At 47.4% G+C, this 21,566-nt stretch overlaps 1 protein-coding gene across 3 annotated transcripts; it reads right to left on the bottom strand.

Annotated features, from left to right (window-relative positions):
- Positions 1–2,082: 2,082 nt before the first annotated feature.
- Positions 2,083–21,566, bottom strand: SLC25A29 (solute carrier family 25 member 29). Of its 3 annotated transcripts, XM_035105981.2 has the most exons (5): positions 21,200–21,565; positions 17,517–17,560; positions 15,085–15,121; positions 13,705–13,788; positions 2,083–7,742 (listed from the first exon to the last, which is right to left on the bottom strand). In XM_035105981.2, the coding sequence occupies exon 5, from the start codon at positions 7,707–7,709 to the stop codon at positions 6,984–6,986; it is 726 nt and encodes a 241-aa protein (XP_034961872.1). In that variant the 5' UTR covers positions 7,710–7,742; positions 13,705–13,788; positions 15,085–15,121; positions 17,517–17,560; positions 21,200–21,565; the 3' UTR covers positions 2,083–6,983. The 3 variants fall into 3 exon arrangements, with proteins under 3 accessions (XP_034961872.1, XP_034961853.1, XP_060127831.1); XM_035105962.2 differs by lacking the exon at positions 15,085–15,121 and having other exon boundaries at positions 21,200–21,566; XM_060271848.1 differs by having other exon boundaries at positions 15,085–17,560.

Here is a 21,566-nt window from a genome sequence, read left to right as displayed (position 1 = left end):
GCAAGCGGCCTCAGCTCCATCCAGCCGCCGCCGTCCCGCCGCGCGGAAACGGCTGCTGGAGCGCACGGAGCGCCCAGCAGCCCCGGAGCCGAGCGCCAGAGCAAGCGGCCTCAGCTCCATCCAGCCGCCGCCGTCCCGCCGCGCGGAAACGGCTGCTGGAGCGCACGGAGCGCCCAGCAGCCCCGGAGCCGAGCGCCAGAGCAAGCGGCCTCAGCTCCATCCAGCCGCCGCCGTCCCGCCGCCCGGAAACGGCTGCTGGAGCGCACGGAGCGCCCAGCAGCCCCGGAGCCGAGCGCCAGAGCAAGCGGCCTCAGCTCCATCCAGCCGCCGCCGCCCTGCCACCCGGAAATGGCTGCTGGAGCGCGCGGAGCGCCCAGCAGCCCCGGAGCTGAGGGCCAGAGCCAGCGGCCTCGCCTCCACCCGGCCGCCGCCGCTCCGCCGCCCCGCCGCCCGGAAACGGCTGCTGGAGCGCGCGGAGCGCCGAGCAGCCCCGGAGCTCAGCGCCAGAGCCAGCGGCCTCGCCGCCGCCGTCCCGCCGCCTGGAAACGGCTGCTGGAGCGCGCGGAGCGCCCAGCTGCTCAAAGCGCCCAGCAGCGCTCAGACAGCCCAGCAGCATGGCGCGCAGTGCCCAGCAGTGCCCCGAGCCAGCAGCCTGGCCCGGCCAAGAAGACCTTAAGGTGCTGTAAAAACTGTAATAACGTAAAAAAAATAAGACATGCCACCAAAAATAAGCCACCCTGTGGTTTTTTGAGGGAAAAAAGCAATAAGACGGTGTCTTAAAATGTGGGAAACACGGTATATACGACTGAACCTTACATTAGTCAGTGAGCTGGATGAGTTGTAGCAGCAAGTAGGCATTTTACTTGTTCTGTAGGAACAGGAATGGAATCTGCTAATCATAGTTGCTGGGTCCCCATTACCACCATTCATTGAGGACAATTCTAAGCTGCACAGTTGGTGCCGTTTTAGGCACTGGAGGCAGGTCCCTCCCGTAATTGCTGTTCCCTTTGTAAGGTGGAACGGTCAAGCCCTCTTCCGGCATCGAGGGCAGGGTGGTTGGGATGAGTGTACTGGCTCCATCCCAGAGTTGCCATTCTGGTTGCCTTCCACCTTCTGAAGGCGGGAGCCCTGACGAGTACAGAAGGCTCTCCACAGATTTACTTTGGAACACTGGAAAATCGAGGATGTAAGACAGGAAGCCTCCATGATCACACGATGCTCCCTACATCAGACAATCACTTTTTGTGTGGGAATAAACAGGCACCCCCAAACTGCGGCCCTCCAGATGTTTTGGCCTACAACTCCCATGATCCCTAGCTAACAGGACCAGTGGTCGGGGAAGATGGGAATTGTAGTCCAAAACATCTGGAAGGCCGGAGTTTGGGGGTGCCTGGAATAAGAGCACATTTATCCCCCATGGCTCCTTGCATGGTTACTGAAATTGTGCGCAGGAGATTATCCTTGAAGGCTAGCATTGTAAATCAGTTCTACATTACTGAAGCAGCAGCCGCATTTGATATCTGAGCTTTGCTTTATATATGGTAAGTTCTGTGGCTATGGATCTCGACTGGTTTTAAAATATGGTGCTAATGCACATTTGGTAAATGAGATGTAAACGGGTGTGGGGTTTGCAAAGGACTTTGCTTATTGCAACACAGTATTTCTTCATCACTCCATTCACTTGGATCGTAAACTTCCATGAATGGATGGAGAGTTTGATGCATGAAAGGGACACGCAACTCTCCTTCCATTTCTGGAATTGCAAAAAAAATAAGAGCCAAGGGAACAAAACTACAGCAGCTTCCAACAGGTAACCTGCCCTTGAAAATAACAGCACTTTATGACAAGTACTTACTGTTTCAACCAACTCCCAATTCTGATTTGCTTTGCACAGGTTCCGAAGACCTTTTATCAGGAAGAAATGTCTTTCAACCTGTGGCTGGCTTGCAAGAATTGGGAGCTCTGCAAGAACCATCAACAGATCTGTTGCCTGCATTGCATTGAGGTTGTCCCATAAAACACACAATTGTTAGGTGATTGTCTTGCATTACCACGTCGGAGTGAAATACTGTACAGATGCACTTTTTGATGAAACTGCAGTATTATTATTATTATTTTAAAAAAAGATTTATTCATTCTGCCTTTATGTACAACAGTTACAGAATACTGTACAAAAAAAGAGAGAGATAGTTGTCATTGCTTTGAATTGTTGTGCATAAACAGCTCCGGTAGGTTTCACATTCAATTTGAGTGTCCTTGCCAAACAGGCAGCGAAACATTCAGTATACCTCCAAGGTATAGAAGCGATGAACCAGTTTTACAGGCTTCTCCAGCATAACATTGGTTTAAAAATGCTGTTATCTAGGTAGGTATTTCATTAAAAGACCAGCCAGCCCTATTGCACCTCTGTCCCCAATAAAAAGGGTAAAATACCCCCCATGGCTATCAGCTTGTGGGAGGTTCTTTATTATCAATTGTGTTGTTTTATATCCCTTGCTTAAAGGTCGCTCCCACCACACCACCGCCCCCCGCCCAAAATTCCCTTCTCTAAATCTAAGCTTTTTAGCACTTTATAGAGCATTGGCCTTCAGCAGATACATTGAGGCCCTCAGCTGGATTAGGCCTTGCTCTAAAGTCATTCACAGTATTTCACGCCATTTTCTTTTGGGCTTGCACATTCTTGAGAGAGGAGCAGCAGAAAAATAACAAGGAGAAGAGCAAGCATATCGAGGAGGAAAGATTTAAAAAGAAAAGGAATAGGTCTCACATTGCAGGGTATGGTAAAGACAGAGTTTCTGAAAGTTGGGTCTCCAGTTGTTTTTGGACCACAATTCCCACCCATCCCTGACCACTGGTCCTTATAACTAGGGATAGGAGTTGTAGTCCAAAAGCAGCTGGAGACCCCAGGGCTAAGAGAACCATGGTTGGGGAAGAGCCATGGCTGAGTGGCGTAGTATCTGGTTCGTCAATCCCAACATCGCCAGGTAGGGCTGGGAAGGAGACCCTTGTCGGAAACCCTGCAGAGCTGATGCCAGTACTGAGCTAGATGGACCAAGATGAAGCAATCGTCCGACTCAACATAATACAGCTTCCCAATCATGCTTTGGATATGAAAGGTTTTGAGGAAGACCCCCCTTTCAATAAACCATGGCTAACACAAGTGACTCTTGGCTAAGAAGTGTTCACCAACAGGTTCTCTGTGTTGCCCTGTACTAAGCAGTGACGCGAATATAACTCCTGCTCCCCCAGTTTTTCTAATTGGGTCAGATCTAGGAGTTATTTGCTTTGCGGAGCTTGGAATTCCTCTTGCTTTTGACCTTAGGGATTTCATGCTCCCTTGCACATTGTCCTGCCCACATGGGAAGCGCTGAAAGTAAGGTTCACAAAAGGGATCAAACCATTGCAAGAGGTGTTGAAATTTTGGGAGGTTGGATAGTTACAATGGAATGGTCTGGGGGGGCGGGGTGCACATTTTTATTCTTATTTATTATTATTATGATTTTGTTGAGAATAATAAAATAAAAAAACTTAATAATAATAATAAAAGGTTCACAGAGAACACAACTTGGAAAGAGGAAGTCGCCTGTAATTATTCCAAGGGAGTATTCCTAGCTCTCTTTTCCTAGCTTCAAATGTGTGGAAATCAGTCAAGGGCTATGCTTCCATTTCAATTTTACCTCTGTCAGTAGGATGTTTCTACACCAAAATTAAGAACACCTTTGAGGACTAGGAGGAAGACTTGGGGACATGCCATGGGCTATGCAGGGCTTGTCTTAAACAAACTCCACAGGTGGCAACATTATGCCCCTAACAGAGCAATAGGACCTGTAACATTCATATCTGGCCTCAAGGAAGTATGGTTAAATTCTCCTCCTTCACTTGGCAGGGTGAAAGAAGACAGGTTTACAGCTCTTGGTAGGCTCTTAATATTGGCGACTGGCCAATAGTGATGGCTCCATGTACCGGTATACCTCTTCAAAAGTATTTTGAGTTCAATAAGACTCGTAGCCAGCTAAGAGGAGATAAGATTGCAGCCTAAGCCTCTTATCTCTAAAGAAAAGTGAATCTCACTCTCACTGACCACCCAGCTAACTTGTACAGATTCTAAGGAACATTTGAGGTCAACAGAGCTAGAACAACATACATGCCAGTGTTGAACCGTATGACAAATGTCCTGTTTGTTCCTGCACGACAGCACTTCACCCCAACCGTTCCACAGGGTGGGGGGAAACCCAGAACAAACTTGGGAGGGGAGAAGTTCTATGGCCCAAGCAGAAGCTGTGGTGCAAACGGGACAGTGTTGTTAGGCGTAGCCCTACGGAATAGGCTGAAAAGTTGCCAGAGGCTCTCTTGATAAGCTTGCCTACCAAACTGCACTGTAACAAGATAGAGATGAGGAGCTACAAAGGTGCTATATTGCCAACATGCCTATCTCAGCTCAGCTCTCTATCCAGAAAAAGTCAGGTTGCCTAATTTGTTGAAGAATCCCACTGGGGAAACAGCTGTCTTGGTGGCCAAATCTCTCTTCCTAGCTCTCAAGCGCCGTAAGATTAAAATAGACTGCATTGATGTGGGTTTATCTGTATAGCTTTTATTAGTGCTGCCCGTGTTTTATTTTAGATGTGCTAGATGTTTCAATCTTGTACTCTTTTCTGACTGACGGTCGAATAAAGAATGATGATGATATTGCCAATATGCACCTGCATCCTTTCACACCTGCATTGGGAAGCTGCAGCCTTATAGAAGTTGCTCATGTCAAGTCCCATGGCCCTCATGCTGGCTGAGGTTAATGAAGCCCTACTTTGCTCCCTTTCGTTATAGTTAGGTATCATGCAATGCTGTGCTGACAACTCTGAGCTCTGCAGCTCACTTTCCTCACAACAATGAGCACTGTTAAGGTTTCTGGATAAGGATGGAAAGGTAGGTAAGCTTTATCAGAGGTGCATAGGACTTTCCTGCGTTCCTGAATGATTTTTTTTAGCGCAACTTGCAGTACATTAGGAAAAGGCAAATGACATCCTTTGTTGCTTATCTAAGTGACTCACAAGAGGAGTCAGACGCTTCCTGTCAAAAGTACAGCAAAATGGGGGGGGGAGAACCCAGCAGGAACCCAGCTAAGAAACTTCACAACCCATCAAGAGAAAAAGCAAGATTTCCACTAATGCATCAGCCTTGATAGCAAGAACCGTAAATGCTCAGGCATGTACTGTTTACTGAATTTCTCATGGCAAGAAGAGTCGGGGACAGGCACCTGCAGGCCTTCAAATAGTGTAGGCCAGAGGTTTTCAACCTTTTTGAGTCCACGGCTCCCTTGACCAACTACATTCTTTCTGGGGCTCCCCTGGGGGACTCAGGAGCCCAGTTACATCACCCCCTTGGCTGCAGAGCTGGCAAGCCTCTCATTCCTTTTGAAACAGCTTCCTCTCCTCTCCCCTCTCCTTGGAAGTCCTCTGGGCAGCCACTGCTGCCACCCCTAGTCTCTGAGCATCCCCCCTCCGCCCCAAAGAGAGGTGCCTCCTCACACTGCCCCACAGGGGGCTGGGAAGCACCCCTCGGCCTGCCCCAGAGGCACCATTTGCTTGGGGAGCTTATAGCCAGGGCTGCTGCAACAAACAGCTGGCCAAGCCTTTGGGAGGCAGAGACGTGAGAAGGGATGGAAGGAAAGAGTCAGAGGCCAGTATTGCACACGGCACATTCAAGGCACCCCAGGGTGCCACGGCACTCTGGTTGAAAACCACTGGTGCAGGGACACTGGTTCCCTGATTCCCAGTCACTGAATATTGCTGGTGGGATTCTGCCTAACAAAGGGGTGATTAGGCAATGGCTTTAGCGCTACCTGAAGCCAGGTTTTCCAGCATATCTGGATTCATCTCTCTTTTCCTGCTGTGAGGGCAGGGGATTAAAACTGCTTGGGTGAGCATTAGAGTTGCCATAGGTCCGGAATTTCCCGGACATAGCCGGAATACATGGGGTCACGAAGAGTCGGACACGACTAAACGACAACAACAACAAGCCGGAATACTGCAATCAGAAGCAGTGTCCGGGTGGAAATCAGCAAAAATGTCCAGAAAAACCTGGACATATGGCAACCCATGTCGGCAGTGTCGGGGTTTTTTTATTGCAGATTTTCCTTTTAAAAAATAGCTCAAAAACATCAACAACTCTGGGCAAAACTCTTTTAAAAAGCTGGACTTTCAGTTTTTGAAATATGGCAACCTCTCGACGAGGTTTCCTAATGCACTTAGCAATTCCTCTCCACATCTCTCTCAAAATGGGAAGGTCAGAAATGGAGCCAGTGCATTGAGACATTCAGGGTGGGAGTTTTGTGTGCTTGCCCTTGCGCGCGTGCACACACCCCCGCCTCTGTTTTATCCCACACGCTTCCAGGCAAATGCCTGAATAAGGCCCACATCTCTATTCAAGCACAAACACGTACGGGAAAGAGAACCTACCCTGCTACAATGTGCGCCAGATGCCTTGTCATCCAAACATGTGTGGCGCCATTGTCTGCAAAGGGAACCTAACAACATTCAACTGTGCAAGCATAACGTGCTGCACAGGATCAGGGCCCCAGTGCTGCTCCCTGCCCCTTCTCCACCATTTATGCATGGAGAATGCTTGCATAGGGGCTTATGTCAATCTTGAATGGGTATAGGGTAGGCTGGGGGTCTTTTATGAGGTTTGTAGCAGCAGCTAGGCCATGTGCCAAATAATGAACTGCTGGAAGGGAGGATGAGGTCTATTCTTCTTCTTCTTCTTCTTCAAGACAATGTTTATATATATATAGCAAGTCCTCCTATTACCTGGATTTCTAGAACAGATCTGCTGCTTTCATAAAGGAGGTGAAATCCTAAGTAACGATAAAAGGATGCTTTATACAGACAGAAATTTACAGTTTCTACATCCAGATATTCTTTTTAAAAAAGAAGAAAGGTAAAATAAAAAGAAAATAAAAAGAAGATCAATTGCTTCCCTTCGGGAATCTAAAAGCTTGAAGGCTGTTGGATCGCCGGGCCAGCCTCGCACCCACTTAGATCGCCTCGGATCTGGTTCTCCTCCGACCTCATGTACATAAGGAACACAGTGACTGTGGCAAAAGTAGCAGCATTCACGGGGAAAGCTCGAAGCAGCGTGGAGGTGAGGCCTCTTGTGAACACCCTCAAGCCTTCGGCGTGGTAGCTTTTCCTGACGCAGTCCAGAATGCCCTGGTAGCGCACAATCCCACCGACTCCATCGGCTTGGAGGCGAGACTTGATCACATCGACGGGGTACGTGGAGAGCCAGGAGACAATCCCAGACATGCCTCCCGCCAAGAGCAGTTTGGGGATGATGTAACTGTCCTCCGCCTCGCACCCCAAGTATCTGGTGAGGCAGTCGTATGTCAGGAAGTAGAACCCAAAGCTGGGCGTCTCCCTCATGAACGTGGAGACCATTCCCCGGTTGATGCCTTTCAGCCCTTCCTTCCGGTAGATCTTGACCAAGCAGTCCAGGGAGTTTTTGTAGTTCTTGGACTTCAGCTTATATTCGCCCGTCCCTTGCAGCTGCATCCGCGTCTTAGCCAGCTCCATGGGGCAGCAGATGACGCACTGGATGGCGCCGGCTGCAGAACCGGCAAGGAACTGGTTCATTGGAGTGTCCTTTCCGAGAGCACGGAGTGCGTTCCCTTGAACGCCGAACACAAGGGCGTTGATGAAGGTAAGTCCCATCATAGGTGACCCAATGCCTTTGTAAAGTCCAAAGGTCTAGGAGAGAAAAACAGAAGGGGGGAATTGGCATTTGGAGAACCATCTTCACAATTCAAAGTGTTGCCCATGACCTTTAAAGCCCTAAACGGCCTTGGTCCAGTATACCTGAAAAAGCATCTCCACCCCCATTGTTCAGCCCCGGACACTGAGGTCCAGTGCAGAGGGCCTTCTGGCAGTTCCCTGCCTGTGAGAACTGAGGTTACAGGGAACCAGGCAGAGGGCCTTCTCGGTTGTGGCGGCCACCCCGTGGAATGCCCTCCCATCAGATGTCGAGGAAATAAACTACCGTGTTTCCCCTTTTTTAATACGTAGTCATAAAGTAAGTCATGGCAGGATTTTTAAAGTGTTGCAAAATATAATACACCCCCCAAAAATAAGCAATACCGTTGTGTTCCTTTAGAGCCTCGGAGAGGGTTGAGACCAGGTGGGAGGGGGTGTGTCACCAGGCGAGCCGCGCTGGGAGCAACTTGTGCCGCTTTGCAACTGCACAGGTGGTCAGCTGCCCAAATCAGTTTGCACAAGAAGAGTCAGGCAGCTCAAACCCCACAGTTTATTAAAAGTCTTTCCACTCACCTTCTTGTGCTTCTACCCTGTTAATGCACAATGAAGATGTTTGAACTACCCCGAAATATGGAGGGGAGGGAATGCGTCCTTCTGCGCCACTGGGGCAACGGACGCGCTGCTGGCCCCTTCCTCCGGATCAAGGAAGCGGCCTGCCGGGTCGGTGCCCAGCAGCGCCACGCGGAGCACCAGATCAAGTAAGCGGCCTGCAAAGTCAGCACCCAGCAGCCCCGTGCTGGATTGAGGAGGTGGTGCTCTGTGCGGCGCCGCTGGGCGCCGACGCTGCAGGCCGCTTCCTCGATCTGGTGCTCCGCGCGGCGCTGCTGGGCACCGACCCGGCAGACCGCTTCCTTGATCCGGCGGAAGGGGCCAGCAGTGCTCCCACCGCCGTCCGTCATCCCGGCGGCGCAGAAGGACCCGCGGACCTCCCACTGCCGCTCACCTTTGGGCCATGCAGGCCAACCAGACCCAGCAGGCCGCCTCCGGGACCCAGCAGCAGCAACGTGGCAGCAGGAGGAGGAGGCTTGCTGCGTGCCCCGAGCCATGAGCCAGCAGGAGCCAGTAAGGAGGTACCGGACTTACAGTAAAAATTTTTTTTAAAAAGACCCCCCCCCCAAAAAAAATAAGCCATAGACTTATTTTCTTGAGTGAAATAAATATAAGACGGTGTCTTATGATGTGGGAAACACGGTATCTGACTTTTGGAAGACACCTGAAGGCTTTAGGGAAGTTTTTAATGTTTGTTATTTTTATCACTTTATTATTGTTAGTATTCTGGTGGGAGTCGCCCAGGGTGGCTGGGGAAACCCAGCCAGATGAGCAAGGTATAAATAATAATTTATTTATTTATCAATCATTATTATTATTATTAGCCAAGTCATTTTTATTCAGTTCTTTTTAACAACATCAAATTTAATACATAATTCCAAAGTAGACTTCCCACCCTTCCGGGTTGCATTATACATATTTATTCCACAATACTTTCATTACTGTTATATTTTACTTTGCATCCACTGCTCAAAATTTAATCCTGCCTGTGATTCCATTTAACGTATAATAATCTTCACAGTCTTCAAAGTGTTTTCACCTAAAGGTTCCTGTAACCTTCTCTTCTGGTTAAGCAATAGATTAGGGTAGCATCATCCCACTCATAGGAAGTTGTCTTATCCCATGTGAGACCATTCACCTATCTAGTTCAGTGTTGCAAAAAGGTAAAGGTAAAGGACCCCTGGACGGTTAAGTTCAGTCAAAGGCGACTATGGGGTTGTGGCGCTCATCTCACTTTCAGGCCGAGGGAGCCGGCGTTTGCCCACAGATAGCTTTCTGGGTCATGTGGCCAGCAGGACTAAACTGCTTCTGGCACCACAGGAAACTGTGACGAAAGCCAGAGCGCATGGAAACATCGTTTACCTATTTGTCTACTTGCACTGGCGTGCTTTCGAACTGCTAGGTTGGCAGGAGCTGGGACAGAGCAATGGGAGCTCACTCCGTCATGGGGATTTGAACCGCCGACCTTCTGATTGGCAAGCCCAAGAGGCTCAGTGGTTTGACTACAGTGCCACCCGCGTCTACACTGTATAGCAGAGGTATCAGACAGGAGTATTTCCCAGCCCTACCTGATGACTGAACCTGGGAACCTTTGCATGCAGGGCAGAGGCTCTGTCACTGGGCTATGACCCTGCCTCAGCTAACCAGTAAGAATTCAGGAATCTCAGTCCTTTTGCGCTACACGCCTTCCCTCAACTTATTTCTCCCTGTGTCACATGACAATGTTGTTTGAGGGGGTATGGATAGCAGCTGCAACAAGATAAGCTTTAAGTTGAGTTGGAAATAGACATTTATTATTATCTTGAAGGTTGCCCTCCTTTACTTCCTTGGGGCATGTACGCTCTTCGGTAGCTCAGTCAGCTAGAGCATGGTGCTGTTAATGCCAAGGTTGCAAGTTCGATCCCCATATGGAACAGCTGCATATTCCCGCATTGCAAGGAGTCGGATTAGATGATGCCTTCCAACTCTACAATTCTATGATCCCAACTTTAAAGACTTAGACAGTACAGTGGTACCTCGGTTTAATTACATAATTGGTTCCAGAAGTCTGTACTTAACCTGAAGCGTTCTTAACCTGAAGCGTACTTTCCCATTGAAAGTAATGGAAAGTGGATTAATCCGTTCCAGATGGTCCGCGGAGTACTTAACCTGAAGCAAACTTTCCCATTGAAAGTAATGGAAAGTGGATTAATCCGTTCCAGATGGGTCCGCGGAGTACTTAAACTGAAAGTACTCAAACCGAAGCGTACTTAAACCGAAGTATGACTGTAAACCCTTCTGGGCAAGGGATGGAGACAGGCAAAATTACCACAAACTTCTCTGAACCCACAACAACTCATAAGGTGGGGGTCAAAATGTTCCATTAGGTTCACAGAAGGGCCACAGAAGCCAGCCAAGCCATCTGCTAATGAAAGAGAGAATGCAATTTTTCGAAGAATCCCCATCTGCCTTCAGCCCTCAGCCACCACAAACCAGCTTAAGAGTTGAGGGCCCTCCAAAACAGGGTGGAAGGTGATGTAACTATCATAGTGTTTGAGCATCTGCTTTGCATGCAGAAGGCGTCAGCTTCAGTCCTCAGCATCCTCGGGCAGAGCTGCAAGAGACCCCTCTCCCAAACCCTGGAGAGCTACTGCCAATCGGTGTAGACTACTCTAAACTAGACAAACCAATGGTTTAACTCGTTATAAAGGTGCTTTCTATGTTCCCAAGACCATGCTCAGCCTCTGTTAGTTATCTTTTCCCTTAATGTGAGGAGAAATCCCAGCCTTCAAAGGAACAGCACACTTGAATGTTATCTTGAAACAAACCCCCACATCCTAAGGATGCTCACGTCTTAAAAGGAGATGCAGAGTTTGGTGGTATTTTTTTTTATGGAAACCAAACTTCACGGCCCCATTTCATATGGCACAGAGGCAAGTATGTTGAAATGGGGCACTGTGCTTAGACTCCATTAACAACATTAGAAATCTCCTTCTGCCCCAATGAATTAGGTTCACCTTTCCTAAAGACTCCTTCGGAAATGGCCAAAACAGTTGCATTTCAAATCAGTACTTGGTAACTACATCTCAAAGAGTTTTCCTGGGCTATTTGTCTTCCATCTATCATAAAGGGCTAAAAAAACTGTACAGAATCATACAACTGTGGCAACTGGTTGAGTACGTATAAACATATTTTGGTCTGTGTACAGCTACGGAGGAGGCAGAAAGTTGACGACAACAGCAACTGGCCATGTCACATCAAGACTAAGGAAGCGTCTCATGGCTGCCCATGTGCACAATCATTTGCACAACCAAGGAGCAGTTGTGTGATTAATGGCTAGCTGGGGATGGGGAAGCCCCCTCTTCCGATCACACTTCCATGAGCATTTGGAAGAAAAGTCCAGCATTGCAGCATGAGGAGGAGTATTTACTGTGGCCAATTGGAGATCTTCCCTGACTGACCTGTAGAGCTATTTCGACATGTCCCTTAGGGAAGTTACTTAACTTTGATTTCACTTCCCATTCAGTTATCAGCTGCTAGTTACAGCTGGGCAGGAGCGAAGCAAGATTAAGTCGTGCCTTTGCCCATCAGGAGCCGCTTTGTAGAGAAAATTGGCACACCAGGAACATGACTAAGCTAAACCTCTCACTTTGGTCCAGTGAGAGCAGAAAATATGCCAGTTATGGTGTGTGAGAGATGGTTAAAAACCAGTTAACGTGGCTGTACTTTACTTTTATAAGCCGAAACATTGAGCTAACTAGTTTCCACTGGAATCCATTTAGGCAAACTTCATTTTAACAGTAGCAATCAAACAACTGTCCACTTTTCTACAAGACACTTTTTATGCAGTCGTAAAAACAATAAAATCACAGTATAGAAAAAAAAGATTGAAAAAGATGGCACAATAAACACCTACTAGTTAAATACCACAAACATGGGTTTTTTTTGTTTTTTAAAAACAAAATGGCATCAGCAACAGGGGCAATTAAATCCCATTAGGTCCAGTCGTGACCGACTTTGGGGTAGCGGCCCTCATCTCGCATTATTGGCTGAGGGAGCCGGTGTACAGCTTCCAGGTCATGTGGCCAGCATGACAAAGCCACTTCTGGCGAACCAGAGCAGCACACGGAAACGCTGTTTACCTTCCCGCTTGCAGCGGTACCTATTTATCTACTTGCACTTGCTTTCGAACTGCTAGGTTGGCAGGAGCTGGGATCGAGCAATGGGAGCTCACCCCGTCGCAGGGATTCGAACCGCTGACCTTCTGATCAGCAAACCCTAGGCTCTGTGGTTTAACCCACAGCGCCACCTGCGTCCCAGTAATTAAATCCTAATGGAACGTTAAAATTCTCACGAGATGCACTGAAGTAAAATAGTCATCATTGTCCAATCAGTGATGTGATCAGACCCCACCCTGGGAGGCTGTTCCACTACTGAGAAGGACCTCCACAAGGACACTCTTGATGGTGAGGGAACCTGAAAGAGTGGCTTGGATCTAGAATGGAGTTCTTGAGCCAAGTCATGTGGGGGTGGTGATTCTTGAGATATTCTTTGATAGTTTAGAACTTTAAAGAGCAAAGAACAGCACCTTGAATGGAGCCTGGAAGCTATCTAGTGACCAGCGCCCTAGCAGATCAGCTAGCAAGAGGTGATGGAGCAACTTGGGTCATAACTCCTGACAACTACAGTCTACCTGAAATTTCTGAAGGACAGCGCATTGCAATAATATAACCTGGAGGTGAAGAGAGCAGGAGAAACCCCAGGCTGATCTGATTCCTCCAGGGGAAAAAATCTATATGGCATAGCAGATGAAGTTGGCAGAAGGCACTTTTGGCCTTCAGCTGTCTTCTAGGCGTCCAAGTGAAAGGGGAACCCAAGGGTCACATCTCTAATTAAATTTGTAGTGTGAGAGCTGTAACTGGCTAGTTAATGCAAGATGTCAACCACAGATCATGTGAGAGGATCCAGTTGCAGCTCCTCTGCACAGCTGCATTGCTGCAGTGCAAACTCCTCCCATAGGAACAATAAGAAGAGCCTGCTGGATCAGGCCAATGGCCATCTGGTCCAGCATCCTGTTCTCACAGTGTCCAACCAGGTGCCTGTGTTAAATCTTGAAGCAGGACCAGAGCACAAGGGGACTCTCCCGCACATGTGGTTTCCTGAAATTGGTATTCTGGTCTAGGAATCCCAAGTGGCCTGGCGAATTCTGAAGTGACATGAAAGGTGACAGAAAAAGAGGCTTGCTGCTGCTGTTGCAGCTCCCTTGACACCCATGGTGAAAATGAGCTCCTAGGCTTTATTCATGAAAGGCTCCTTCTCCCTTGAATACAGTGCAAAACACGAGCGCACAATCACTGAACAAGCTACTCACCGTCTCTTGCTTTATGATGGACTGAAAACAGTGCAAGGTCCCCCGGTAAAGTGGCTTCTCCACATTTTGAACTTGAAGGCGTACCTACAAAACGCAGTGAGAATTCATTGGCATGGCAAACAAAATAAATGAGAATCAGCAGGCAGAAGTACGACAGCACCTTTGACTGGGCACACATAAGGTGTATCGATGTGCACCCAGTCCTGACACCACAGTGCCAAAGCAGGCAATTTAAAAAATAGTCAGTATTTTGGGAGTCACTCAGTTTAGTGCTCAAGTCTGCATGAGATGGGAATGATTAATAGGGGCTGGTGCTTGTCCCCCTTACTTCAAGCTATCTGCGGTTTCATTAGCACATCTCATTATTCTCAGCTATGAAATAAGACCAGCAAGGACCTACTTGGTGGTCATGAAAGGCCATGTTTAAAGGATGTTAGCTGAGGTCCATAAACAGCTACTTGTCTGGTTGCCTATGATGAACAAGAATATTCTCCAGGCAATCAGGAATGGAGTTCATAGTTTTTCCTTTTAGACCGCAGCTAACTAACAGATATGTGAAATAAATCCACTTTTTATGAACCCTTAATCTTGAAGAAGCTGCCTGTATTTTAGACAACAGTGTCAGAAAATCCTGCTTTGAGGGGCCTACACTTTTAAAAAAAACCCAATAATGCTTTTTTGAGCATTGTGGGGCAGTCTCTCTTTGCGGCCTGATAAAACATTACCACGCAGGTGCTCTAAGGCTCTTACATTTTTGCCACAATGCAATATCCTATACCATTCCCATTACATTATGCCAGTTTCCTTCTTTCAATACTGCTGAAGCTGAACCCTGGCATCTAAAAACACTTAAAATTCGAATTGAAAACACACACTGAGAGTGAACCCCACAAACCAACCAAGTACCAATACCTAAAAATGCATCAATACAGACATGGTTATAACATCTGTGTGTGGGGGGGAATAAATATATATATATTATAAATGGGAACCTCAATTTAAGGAATGGCTGAAAACAGAATTCACAAGTTTTGTTCCACAAAGTACATATATAAAATCCTTTTAAGCATGTAAAAAAGCATATAAAATCTTTTTAGTGCACTCTAGGAAAACGAATGCAAAAGAAAGTCGGGTTTTCTTTTAAAAGCTCATATTCAAAATAAACCTTGCATATTGCAAATCCCCACCCCCTCCACTTCAGAGCACAAGAAACATTTTTAAACTAAAAAGAAAAAAGAAAGAAAGAGGAAGGGAATAAAACTACATATGGTTTCCTGGTATTTTTAATTTTTTTTTGTCTTTATAAAACTTGAACTAATCATACATGTTGGAAAAAATTAAGACCGAGAGAAACAGAAGGTTCACCTGGTCTATACTTACTAGGTAACACTCTCCCGTGATGAGGCTTATCTGTCATCTACAACAAAGTAACACTTTTGCTGTTAATGAAGACAGCCCCTAGCTCAGAAAGTAAAGGCAGTTAAGCAACAAAGCAATTGTACACATTACATCAACAAACTGGGGAGGAGGAGGAGGAGGAGGAAAGGAGTTGCCACTCGAAGAAGACCTAGTTCAGGTTCAGTTCAGCATCTCTCATGGTTTGTTTGTTTTTTTGCATCTCCCCCACCAAGTTCCCACAAAACCCAGACATTGTTTTATCTGTGCAAAAAAAAAAAAGCTTCAGAGAGGAAGTTAAGCTTTGTTTTGGATCCCCCCCCCCAAGATGTATTAATAGTTTCAAAATGAAGTTGGCCTTTAGAAAATTTGCTTTAAAAGATAAATAAATAATAATAATAAAAGAAGCTAAGAGATGTTTAGCCATCCAGGTAAGTTACAGGACTCAAAGGAAAGAGTTTATAGGGCTTAATGCAGCGACACGAGATTTAGATCTGCATAAACTGCCTTTTTACAAGACCGGGTTATTATTACCTAGCAGATTAAAGTAAGTTAGTCTAATATTGCAATCCCCTGCAGACTTTCTTGGGAGCAAGTCCCCCAATGGGACTGACATCCAATAAACATGGACAGGATCGTCCTGCAGTGTCCTCTCTTAAGATGGTGTTTCCTGCTCGGCAGGGGGTTGGACTGGATGGCCCTTGTGGTATCTTCCAACTCTATGTTTCTAAGTGTCCACTCGGAAATAAGTCCTCTTAAATTCACTTACTCCCATGATAAGTGTGTATAGGATTGCAAGCTTAAAACAGAATCCCTCCCCTTTGCATTGTTAGTAATGCCATTGTACCTTCAACAACATGGTAGCAAGTTAACTGAGGGATTTGTATATTGCCATCATAATTAACTAATACCCCATCCCTGAATACATTTGCTTTGCAAGTACGCTCAATGGAACATGCTTCCAAGCAAATGTATTTCCTGGTCCCAAGTTGTGGTCTGAGGGCACATGCTGTAGCCACCACTCTGAAGCTAAGCAGATATGAGTCTGGTCAATGCCTGGATGGGAGACCGCCTAGGAATCCCATGGACACCACCTGGAGTTCCATGATGGAAGAAAGGTGGGATAGAAATATACGAAAATAAAAAATAAAAATAAAAATAGGTTTCAGTTCAGGGTACCAGAATATGCCTTCACCCTCTCCATTAAGACCAATTCCATTAAGTTTTTTTTAAAAAAAAAGTGAAGAGGATTAAGAAAACCAGACAGTCAGAGTTTTGGTTCTCATTCTGCAAACATGTCCATAAAATATATGAAGGATCATAGTACATATGGGACAAAATGGGATTCAACGGAAATTCAATGGAATCTAATGGAAACGGTTTCTCAAGCAAATGGCGTACCATTGCATGAAATGACTGAATTTTACAGCTACAAACCAACAGACTTCACATTTCATCCATAATTGTTGCACCTATTAAGTATGGGATGTTTTAAGGTTATGAATGTTAATCGGCACATTTCCTCAGCCAGAAGATCCTTAACCCCTTGCTCCAACCCACACTCAAGCTGAAATTATTGGATTTACTTGACCCTGTGCATGGGTACTCAGAAGTAAGCCCCACAGCGTTCAATGAGCCTTGCTCTCAAGTAAGCGTGCAAATGACTGCAGCCCAGCTTAGACTCATGCATTCCAATCCATGGGCCAGTCCAGTCCTGTTTTGACTACTGTACAGGCACAGATTTTAAGTGATATGCCTAATTGGATCTCATTTCCCACCCACAATCGGCCACTTTTGAGTTGAATTAAATGTCAGCTTCCCGGACCGGGGGGAGAGAAAAAGAAGAAGAAAAGTATTCCTTTGTGAGCTCACAATATTTCCCGGAGGGTGGGAGGAAGCATGTTAATTAGCAAGACTGTTTCATCATGCTGCAAACTGTCATCCGGAAAATATAATTAACAAATTTATGTTTCCTCAAAGCGGGCAGGAAAACAAAAAATGTAGCAAACAGCAACAATGCACCTATAAGTGCAGTGCAACCCCCCCCCCCCGCTTTTTGTATTAGTCCTAAAAATCTGCATCTTCCATAAGCATTTTTGCTAGATGCTGCTGGGTTGCTGAGTTTTTTTTAAAAAAAGACCCAATAATCAGAGCACTTAAGAGGGACTATCAATTTGGAACTTGTTAATCTGTTGCTAATTTGGCTTCACTGTGGGATGTTTCAATGCTTCAGTATGTCTGAAAAATCTACAGTAATTCAAAATCTCTATACCAGGATTTGGCCTATGAGGATTTTTATTTAATGGGTCCAAAACATCTAAGTTCTAAAAAACAAAAAGGCTTTCTACTCATAAGGGCTAGTGCTATCTTCGGCCTAAATGTTTATGATTAAGTAAGCCTGTGGAAAATCAACCCACCTTAACAGTATCAAATGGATGTCCTACCAACACGCCGGCAGCACCTGAAATGAAGAAGGCGGCATTGTGAGACAATCTGGCATTGCACCACTCTAACCCACCACAGAAGCAACTATTTGCAAAGCACAGAAGACTACAGAAGTCACATGGTTGCCGTCTATAGGACTCAGGTAGGAGGGATGCGGGTGGCACTGTGGTCTAAACCACTGGCTTGCTGATCAGAAGGTTGGTGGTTAGAATCCGCACAATGGGGTGAGCTCCCGTTGCTCTGTCCCAGCTCCTGCAAACCTAGCAGTTCGAAAGCATGCCAGTGCAAGTAGATAAATAGGTACCACTGCAGCGGGAAGGTAAACGGCGTTTCCGTGCACTCTGGTTTCCATCACAGTGTTCCGTTGCACCAGAAGCAGTTTAGTCATGCTGGCCACATGACCCAGAAAGCTGTCTGTGGACAAATGCCGGCTCCCGCTGCCTGAAAGCGAGATGAGTGCCGCATTCCATAGTTGCCTTTGACTGGACTTAACCGTCCAGGGGTTCCTTTACCTTTATAGGACTCAGGCCTACCATATTTGTGGCTTCCCTCAAAGAATCCTGGGAAATTTAATTTACTAAGGGTGCTAAAGGTTGTTTGGAGACTCCTATTCCTCCCTAACAGAGTCACAATCCCAGAGTTCCCTGGGAAGCAGGACTGATGGCTAAACCAAAAACCCTGGAGAAGGATACCCAGAACAGATGAGTTCTCAAGACCAGTCCGAAGGTCTGTTTTGTAGGAGTGACAACCACAATCTTGTTAGAAGGGAGTTCTCTAACTGAGGGTGGCTGCCAACCTGACGACGTTGTAGGCAGTCAAATGAGCAGAGCCTTCAAGGTGCATCTTAACACATGGGGAGGGGGGAAGGACACTCCAAGCTCATCTTAAGATTGTATCCAACCAACTCATCCTATTCACCCCAGGACCTCTGCTTGTGCACCTCTTCTGACCCCCTAGTAGAAATTATGGGGAAAGGGTATGGGTTGAGAAGAAGGAGAGGAAATTACATTGCACAAGCAGAGGTCCTTGCGTAAAACAGAATAACTTCACTGGATGCAATCCCTAGACTCCAACTCCCATCAGCCCCAGCCAGCATGGCAGATGACCAAGGATAATGGGAATGACAGTCCCACAGTATCTGAAGGGAAACACAGGTTAGCCACTGCATCTGAGACCAAGTGCTAGTGCTCTAGTAAGGTTGTGGTAAGCATGCAATTGTTGTAGGAAGTGACACAAGTACTTAACCCCCCCCCCCATTTTTAAAAGCAAGTATTTGAACAAGTACGGCTAGGGCAGGCATTCCCAAACTGCGGCCCTCCAGATGTTTTGGCCTACAACTCCCATGATCCCTAGCTAACAAGACCAGTGGTCAGGGATGATGGGAATTGTAGTCCAAAACATCTGGAGGGCCGAAGTTTGGGGATACCTGGGCTAGGGGGATTGATGTTTTTCAGCCTACATATTTTTAAATTTTAAAATATTTTCTGCATAGCACCTTCAAAAATAAAACAGGGTTAAAATGCCAACAGGCTCCTGTTAAGTTCTTCCTTTAAGGATCCAATTGAGTGCCGCAGTGTTAATCTTATTAAAACCGATTTGGCAAGGGCTTAAGAATCACACGCAAAGTGGCATGCTTAGAACTGCAGCAGATGAAGATATTAAGTACAGAGTGTTCTACATAACCCCGAACTGTGCTTGCAGAGCGGGGGAGAGAGAAGAGGGAAGCCAACAACAGAAGGGAGAAGGAAAGCCTCAATAGGCTGAAACCAGCCAGCTACTCGCTGTTGTAACTTTTACTGGAGGAAGACGACATCTCCAGAGTCAGACTTCGTCAAAATCAAGGCAAGGAGACACACACTTTGTTTCTTCTTTCTCTCTTTCGCCCTCAAAACATACGATCTTGGGACATTGTGTATTAGCCCACAAGTGGTTATGCCATAATAAATATGCTAGTCTTTTTAAGGCGCCACGATCTTTATTATTCTTGCTGCAAGTTCCTAATGCAACTAAAATAAAAAAGGAGTAAACTAGCACTATGAGGAAGCTAATTTAGGGGTGACACTTTGAAATTGTACTCATACTCAGAGTAGCCATATTCATTATCTTGAATGGGTTTATATGGGATATAAACTTGTATGTGTGTGTTTTTTTTGGAGGGGGGACACAGATTGGGTAAAGTGGCTGTCACCACTCCAGCGGTGCACACAATAAGGACACCTCAAGCATTTCAAAGGGGCAGAAATAATAAGACTCGAAGCCCCACACCACAAAAAACAGAGCCATCCTCTATGGGTGTAGCCAGGGGGGCAGCTGCTCCCCCTAAACCGAGTAAATACCGGTAAATAAAATTCTTGACAAAGTAGAAATAACCAGAATATTTGAGGTCACTTGGATGGTGTTGTGGTGCGTTCTAGCAAAGATCCCGACAGATTTTTCTGAGCAATTGAGGTCAAAAGAAAGGAATTTAAAACCACTGTTGTTGAGGCATTTCATTCCGCGTCTGCCAGACAGAGGATGGTGACAGGTGGGTGTCCTGTCGTCCTCGTCCCCAACATAAATCCTGGCTACGCCCATGCCACCCCCCACCCCCCATATGCTAGCAGAGAGGTGTGAAGGTGAGTGGCATCCCTTGGCAGAAGTCCATTTGTTTCCTTTTTAGTCTGTCCCCACCCAAGAGGAAGGAGGTTCTTGCTTGTCCTTCCAGCACAAGCATTTCAGGAAATTGGTGCGCAGCCCCACCTTCCTACAAACGACAGTCCTATAATCAGGGTTAGAAGGAGGGGTCAGCTATGAGCCGCGGGGGCGCGCAGAAATACCTTCGCCCAGTTAAGGGAAAGGACCTTGCGCGAGACCACTCCCTCGGCCTCACAAAGCTCACATCTCAGAGGGGCTTGATGGTGTGCGTTCAGTGGGAAGGGAGAATTGAACTCTGCGCGTGCTCAGAGAGGCACCCGCTACTTCAACAAGGATCACTTCGACTACAGTAGAGATCCAAGACCCGGCCCAAATCAATCCATGGCTCGGAGGGGAAAGTTTCGATAGGCGAAGCCCAAGGAAACGAGGGAGGCTGGGCGTCTGAGCGCACAACGCCCGCTTCGATTTAGCGCAGTTTCAGCCCTGTTCGAGGAGGTGGCAGGCAGACCCCCTCGGAGAGGTTCTGGCAAGAGGGAAAGGGGAAGCCGATTGCCGAGCGCTGACTCACCGGCTCTGCCTTTATGGGCGCCGGTGCAGTGTCGGCGCCGACAGGGACAATGGCCCCCTCGGGCCTCAGGGACAATGCGGGCAACTGAGAGAGCTGGCGCCGGCGCGCCAAGGCACCGAAGGAAGCCACGAATTTGAGGAGGGAGACAGGGGTGCAAGAAGAGGTACAGAGGCAGCCATCGCGGTGCCTCTTTCTTCCCTTCCAAGCGTGCAATGGGCCCCCACCCGGAGGCAGGCGGACGGGTAGGCAGCACATCCCCGCTGCAGTGCGCCAAGCAACGCGCGCGCACACACGAGGCTCTCCAAAGGCGCAGACACGGGCAGCCCAGCTGCTGTCTCTCTCTCGCCCCCGCCCCCCGCCCGGCTTCCTTACATAACTGGATCCTGCAAAGATAGATAACAATGGGGCAGCTCCGCTTCTCCTGGCAGCGCGGAATCGCCCGCCAGCGCTCACCTCCTACGCAGCCTGCGAGGAAATCCAGCGCCATGATCGCGGTCTCCAAAGCACGCCTTCAAACCCCTTTCGTGCGCCTCGTCCCGCTCCTCTGATTTCTAATGCACCTCCCGGCTCCGTGAGTAATTATTACAAATTCCTTTGGGGCAGCTCGAGGAGGGGGGCGGCGGAATCGGCTCCCTCGGATCCAGTGAGTAGGAGGGGGGGCGATCTGAGATCTAATGTCAGGTAGCGGTTGTTCCTTAATTCGTTTTCCCTTCGTCGCCGCCTCGCTTGTGCGCGCAGCAAGCCAGCAACCCGCCCGGTGTGCCTTCCGAGCCGGCACGATCCGCCCTTGCCCGTTGCCAAATCCGATCTGGTCGCTTCT

The sequence above is a fragment of the Zootoca vivipara genome, chromosome 1 (genome assembly GCF_963506605.1).
Source record: "Zootoca vivipara chromosome 1, rZooViv1.1, whole genome shotgun sequence".
Lineage (NCBI taxonomy): Eukaryota > Metazoa > Chordata > Lepidosauria > Squamata > Lacertidae > Zootoca > Zootoca vivipara.
The sequence above is the reverse complement of the archived record's forward strand: the minus strand, read 5'-3'. Positions and strand labels throughout refer to the sequence as shown.